Here is a 6,733-nt window from a genome sequence, read left to right on the forward strand (position 1 = left end):
AATTAGCATTTTTACTCCGGGTAAGAATGCCAAACTTACCATGCACATGGAAAATGCTGACTCAACACATCTTAACGGTGGCTTACTGCTGTTAAAACTGTTCGATCAGTCTAATCACATTTGATCTGTAGTCTTTTTTACAAGCAGTGTCGCAAAAGGGCTTCCCAGAACCAACCTAAACAAGGTCTGAGATTTCAACTACACATGCTAGTAAATGCTTATGTTTGTAGGATAGTACCACACTGCATGAATTGTAAGCGGCACTGTCATTCACAAACAACATCTGACTTCAGAACAGCCTGAATGAGAAGGGCTTTATTGAGCTCTGAAGGACAGGCATTCAGGAATCAAAGGTACATCGATGTGACTAGCACTTTCGTCTCTACGATACAACCTGTCAAATATTGACAGTAGCATTACCATGTACACAGGCCACAAAATGTACCCACTCACCTACTCTTTAGCCTAAAAACACAAAACAATTACAGTACAACCATGAATCATAATCTGTGCTCCAGGAGTTGTAAAATAAATTAGAAATCATGCTCAATAAAAAGATGTAACTTAGTGGCTCAGGGTTTTTACAATCTCTTTGTTGCCAAGTGTCTCCTGTTCTACTGGTAGTGACTGTAAGGAAAGGATGCCCGATTTAAACACCAGTGTTGCTCAGACAGTGCAGAGGAATTGTAGCTGCAGTCTGACCTGAGGAATGGAGTTACAAACCAGCGGAGTCATCGTTTGAGTTATAAACCAGGGGAGTCATGGTTGGAGGCGTAAACCCGGCTTGTGTTATCGACACCTCAGGCCCACGGGAGAAATGGCTTTGTTTTGCCATGGCAGCAGAATGCTAATGGGAGAAAACAGAGGCGAACTGGCTGGGGAGGACCGGAGATGCACAGGTCTCTGGAACCTGGACTCGGAGGTGAGGGGGGGGTCCGACTCTGGCTCGGGGAGGAGGGTGGTGCATGGGGGGGAGGGAGGGACATAGGGCTTGGGTAAGGTCCTCCAGGGGGCTATTTAGAATAACTACGAGCCAGGATGCATGTGGTCCTGGGAGGGAGGCAGTAGAGAAAGGCCTGACAGGGGGAGAGGTATGCTTGGCTATTGGTTCAGACAGCTGAGGGAACACACACTGAGTAAGACAAGAAGACAGCATCCAGATGCGCACACACACAGCCTCAAATTTCTCACACACACACACACACGCACGCACAGTACCCTGTCACATATACTCGCTCACAAAATGAACAGCCTCTCTGACTAGTCTAACAACTTTTACAGGTATGTACAAATTGAGTGTTAAGTTCTGCTTCTCAGAGTGCAGCATCAGGCTTGATGAAGAGTGCCGAGAAGGCGAAGCCCAGGAAGACGATTCCTCCGATGATTGTAACTGCAGAACCAAACAAAGAGAACATGAAGGAACCACGAGCAGACAGAGACCGGCTGGCATGGAAACCGCGGCAGGCAGAGAGGGGTTACCGGTTCGGACAGAGATCTTCTGGGCGATCATCCTTCCTCCGACCACGGCCAGCCCGGTGCACAGGCAGTGTCCCAGGGTGCCGCCAACCGCCACTCCAAAAGGGTCCTGAGGGCACAACACAATAATAGTGTGTCGATTTACATTCAAATATCAATACTTATATTAAGGAAAGCATAGGGAGGGTGTTGCTGACACACTATACTCATAAATCTGATGGGTTCTTGATGCGTTGCTGTTGCAAAACGTGCAGAAACAAGCACCAGGCCTTTTTGAGTCCTTTATGGGACATCATCCCCATGCTTACGACGCCAACGTGACGCATGGATCTCATTCACACTGTGTTGCCAGGACCTGCCCTGCTCGGCTTCTGATAGGCTTGTAACGTTAAGTTATAGCTGCGTTCCTCTGATATGATTGGTAGGTGAAATGAATTGACTCGAAAATATTAAACCGCATGCAAGTTCCCAATTTTTTTTTCTTCTCACGGCCGCACGCTGGACATCCGGCACGCTGACGTAATACTTTAATAGCTCCTCTGCATGGTGACCAGTGATACACTGTGATTCAAAGTGAAAATATGAATTCCTGGGGTGTGTGTGGTGTGTTTTTTGTGAGGACGGACTAGGTACTAGGGTTACAGCCTATGTGAATTCCAATAATTGATTTAAAAACACCCCCCCCCCCCCCCCCCCTCTAGTGTTATCATGTTGACTGTGAAACGTCTTCAATAAGCCCTGCAGTACAGACCTCCAGCTCAAGGCTTGGGCCCCAGACTGACCTCACGGGCGGCCAGGATGATGGTGGTGAGCTGGGAGCGGTCGCCCCACTCGGCCAGGAAGGTGAGGGTGAGGGCCTGCAGGAACACGGGGGAGATGAGGTAACGCCAGCGGCTCTGCTGCCCACCGGTGCCGGCGCCCATCTCCACGTCCGACAATCCGTTCTGCTGCTTCGACCTCTGGAGCTGAAAGAGTCCGAACGTGAACCAGACGCTACACCAGACCCAGAACTACAGCAGAGCTCAGACCAGACCCAGAACTACAGCAGAGCTCAGACCAGACACAGAACTACAGCAGAGCTCAGACCAGACCCAGAACCCACATCTCCATACCCCTTTCTCCACACACACACACATACACCCAATCCCCCCCATACCCCACCACACACATCCATACCTCCCCCTTCTCTCCTCCACACTTCCCCAAACCACTCCACATGCCTCCATAACCCCTCCTCCACCCATATTCCCCCCTTCCTCCTCTAACCATACACCTCCGCACACATCCCTCCATACACCCCCCCCCCCACACACACACACACACATTGATATAATACCTTGACCAGGCATAACCCCACGGCTTCCCAGCCCTCACCTCCTCATCTTTCTTCTTGATCTCAGCCTGCACCTCCTCCAGCTCCTCCTGGCCCTCGTCTGGACTCATTTTCAGCCCCTCGCGTAGCATGCGCACCCCGAAGATGGCAAACAGGGCAGTGGACACGTAGTAGGTGTAAATCCTGGGGATGATGGTGGTGGCGTAGCCAAACAGCACTGAGACACACAGACACAACAGTTCAGTTGTGTTTACAGTTGTGTGTAGAGCAGTTCAACATGTTGTTGCTGTATGTTGTTTTGGGTAAAAGCACCTGCTAAATGAATACAGTAACAGGCAGACCACACGCTTCCAGTAAAGAAGCCCTGACAAAACCCAGACCACACACACTCCAAGGAAGCACCACTTTAGCAAATCACAAATCTATCGTGGGTCTGGAGACATATTTTACCCTCTCCATTCATCCTACCACCCCTCCATCGCCTCACCAGCCCTTCCCTCCTCCCACCCCCTCTTACCTGAGAGGCAGGTCATGAAGCTCAGAGAAAGCATAGCCCCAACGAGCACGGTGAACCTGTTGTACCGCATGGCCATGATAGCTGCGATGAAGAAGGTCTTGTCTCCCAGCTCCGACACGATGATGACGGAGAAGGACGCCACAAAAGCATGGATGAAGCCCAGGTTGCCTTTGTTGGGATCATTTTCACTTCCAACTACACTTATAGGGTGTACAGTGGGGACTTTCTGTATGGAGGGAAACCAGCATGTTAGCTAGTAGTAGCTAGTTGGCTGTGTGTGTTGATAGCAATTCCCTGTTTTTGCTCTACGCAAAACAGATGAGTTGAGAAAATGTTACGACCCGTTTGTAATGTTAACAATAACACTTCATAATATAAAATGTGGTTCTCGTCATAATTACCAATCAAAACATAACACCAAACCTATGTAAAGCCGCTTTCTCACTACACATTGAGGCCCCAGCTACAATGCAGAGTGAGAAAGACTGTCTTGTCCTCAAAATAGTAGCTAGCAACCATTAGCAAGTTAGCCAATTAGCCAAACAGTTGTTTTGGTTAAAAGGCAGGTAAGTGTACCTCTTGGGGCAATTGTTCCTGTACGGATTTATGTTCCTCCGGAGTACCAGCAACTTCAACAGAGAACAACACCAGAACTACCCCAGCCAGCAAAACACACATCACTCTTCTGTTAGCGCGTCCATTCCTTCCATCGAACAGGAAAGGCATTTCAACAAGGCAAAGCGCGGAGATTAGGCTCGAATAGATCGGTGAGGAAAGAGTCTTTGAATGCTGAAGTATTGAATAATAAAAATGAAATCTTCAAGAATAAAAGAAAAGACAAATAAAGCTGCACACCGCGAAGCTACTCGTCAACTTCACGGTATGTTTTCGACTCGGAGCACATTCAGTTGGTGACATGCTACTTAGAAGAGGAGGAACTCTTGCAGTGGTATGACCAGAGAAACGACAACGTGTAAGAAACACTCTGACGTAAACGCTCAGCATTGCTGCAATTGGAAACTTGATCTGTCAATCACGTATCATGGGGAAAAAAAGTATCGAGTTTGCCAGACGTGCAGAGAAGAGGAAGTTACCAAGAAACGGCTGATGAAGTCGATAAAGCCATGAACAAAGCAGTGGTTCATGTCCCGACGCAAATACTCCCCACTGTAACATAATAGCCACGTTTACATAGAACTCAAGTACACATGGTTTGTGCGACAAACTTTGACAGAAGCGCAGTGTAACTGAAGCTTTTGGCGCAGGCAGCATTAATTAAACATAAGCATTACCATGATCGTTAGTTGAAGGCATTGATGTCAGAGGCCATGCCTTCTTGTAAGATGAAACTCTTAACACACACAGCCAACCCATATTCTTATTCCACTTCGTAAAAATCCACAACATACAATAATGTATCTTTTATTTGTATCATTGTTGTGTGGAACATTGCACAATGTGATATTCACAGCATTTATGCATGCTTCCAGGTATAATTGCAGGACCCTGTCCTTTGAGTAATGCAGTCCGTATTTTAGAAACAGCTTTGTTTATCAATGATCAAAGAAAATGAGTTATACAACACACAAAAAAATCACAATATAAACGGTATCAGGGCTTTACGATGCTGTGGGTATGACTCAAACTTGCTCCTGTAGAACTGATGACACAGCAGGGCAGCCAGCACCTGGTTGAAGAGCACGTAGAGAACGACCAGCCCCCAGGTGAGAGAAACACCTCCAGACACCAGGCTCAGAGACACATAGATAAGCAGCTCTGCCAGGTAGTGGGGGCAGGAGACCAGCTCGAACCATCCCCCGCTGGGAACCCGGTGGGCCAGAGTCTCCACTGCACCTGCATGAAGAGGAGATCAAATTATGAAAACAAAAAACTACGGGTACAACAAGAGATTTAGCATATTTTGAATTTGATAAGTTGAAAGCTGATGGCTGACCTGAAGCCCCAGTCCGCATGCGAGCTAGAGTGATCAGGGAGCGGTGCTGGAGCAGGGAGGCCCAGCCAAACAGCAGCACTCCAGCCGCCTGGACCACACCCAGCTGGGCTAACACCGGAGGCGCAGGACTTCCTAATGAAACCATACACCCCTCAACTAGCATCACCAAATCACACAGGGTGTTAACTAAAATGTCCCCGAGTTGTGATTTACATCTGTATTTGGAACTCGCTTAAACGTGATCATACAGGAATGTGATGCAAGATACAGCATCTATGACATATCCTGAAACAGGTCAATCCTCACCTTTCCCTCCGGTCATACGATCCCAGCACAGGACAGTCAGTCCCAGCAGGATGTAGTAACCCAGGCCAAACACATACTGGACCACGTGAATGACTCCATCAGAAAACACGCTGACATAAAGACACTCCGCCAGTCTTCTGAGGCAGTGAATCCACAGCAGCACCTGCACCGCCACGCTGCACACCTGTGGAGCTGGAGGAGAGACGGCCTGAAGACCTCCTGCCCTGCATGTTCTAGATGTTTCCCTGCTCCAACGCACCTGATTCAAATGAATGGGTTGTTATCGAACTCTGGCGGACATTCATTTCAATAACCCATTCATTTGAATAACTAGAGACAACACATACCTCGTCAGACTCTAACATGAGACACTACGGAGTAAAGAAAATGTAGCTCGGCTACCTTGGCCGTGAGTCGCTGGTGATCCTGCCAGAAAGCTCAGTGTGTCAGTCAACCATGATGGGTATGGCTCGTCTCGTTGGATGGCACGAAGGGATACCACCACAAGCAATCCGTTCCAGAGAACAGACACTGCATAGAAGTGCCAGAACCATCTATTCAAAAGGAACAATGGGGCATCAGCATCAGTTCAACGAGCAGGAATCTGCTTGGAATCTCCCCCAGTCCAGCAACCGCTATTAAACTATCAAACAGGTTCTCTAGGCTACAGGCACATAAGGTTAGCTTTACAGTAGTCACCTTTTGGGGATGTCAAACACACGCAGCCAGGTGTCGCGTTTACTTTTCTTAGTTTTACCGTATCGGATTAGATCTTGAAATAAAATGAAAGCTTGAGATTTCTCACATTCATTAGGCAAATAAAGCGAAATCGTGTGTATTGATACAGCCAAGAAAAATAATATTACTAATAACAACCATGTAGTTTCAATTACATTGAGCCCTAATGACATCTTTCCGACATGAGTCCGTACTACAGATGGAAACGTCCGGAGGGAAACGGGAACAATTTTGTTTCGTTCCACACTGTTATCCCGTAGTTTACCATAGCTTGTAAAACAAACAAAAGCAACATTTTACAAAATACGTGTTATTATTTGAGTAGCCTTAATGCCCTTACTGGAACGAGAGCCACACTGACAGTGCTGTGTTGTTGAAGTTGCTTAAGGGTAACGGCAGGCGGCAGCAT

At 47.6% G+C, this 6,733-nt stretch overlaps 3 protein-coding genes across 4 annotated transcripts in view; all 3 read right to left on the bottom strand.

Moving 5' to 3' along the window:
* exoc1 (exocyst complex component 1) overlaps positions 1 to 3,307 on the bottom strand; it is a 44,282-nt gene extending 40,975 nt beyond the window's left edge. Inside the window, exon 1 of the mRNA XM_067230026.1 lies at positions 3,297 to 3,307. The gene's annotated coding sequence lies outside the window, so the exon portion shown is untranslated. The remainder of the gene's footprint in view (positions 1 to 3,296) is intronic.
* On the bottom strand, positions 301 to 4,248 carry tmem165 (transmembrane protein 165). Its single transcript, XM_067230036.1, has 6 exons — positions 3,903 to 4,248; positions 3,327 to 3,552; positions 2,851 to 3,026; positions 2,259 to 2,441; positions 1,480 to 1,585; positions 301 to 1,390 (listed from the first exon to the last, which is right to left on the bottom strand). Exons 1-6 carry the CDS (start codon positions 4,050 to 4,052, stop codon positions 1,314 to 1,316), a joined length of 918 nt encoding a protein of 305 aa, XP_067086137.1. The 5' UTR covers positions 4,053 to 4,248; the 3' UTR covers positions 301 to 1,313.
* Positions 4,249 to 4,749: 501 nt separating this feature from the next.
* On the bottom strand, positions 4,750 to 6,500 carry srd5a3 (steroid 5 alpha-reductase 3). 2 transcript variants are annotated; one of them, XM_067229964.1, is made up of 5 exons: positions 6,286 to 6,500; positions 5,989 to 6,140; positions 5,587 to 5,778; positions 5,281 to 5,412; positions 4,750 to 5,180 (listed from the first exon to the last, which is right to left on the bottom strand). In XM_067229964.1, the coding sequence occupies exons 1-5, from the start codon at positions 6,495 to 6,497 to the stop codon at positions 4,921 to 4,923; spliced, it is 948 nt and encodes a 315-aa protein (XP_067086065.1). In that variant the 5' UTR covers positions 6,498 to 6,500; the 3' UTR covers positions 4,750 to 4,920. The 2 variants fall into 2 exon arrangements, with proteins under 2 accessions (XP_067086065.1, XP_067086064.1); XM_067229963.1 differs by having other exon boundaries at positions 5,281 to 5,436.
* Between the last annotated feature and the right edge of the window lie 233 nt (positions 6,501 to 6,733).

This window comes from Osmerus mordax, chromosome 26, assembly GCF_038355195.1.
Source record: "Osmerus mordax isolate fOsmMor3 chromosome 26, fOsmMor3.pri, whole genome shotgun sequence".
NCBI lineage: Eukaryota > Metazoa > Chordata > Actinopteri > Osmeriformes > Osmeridae > Osmerus > Osmerus mordax.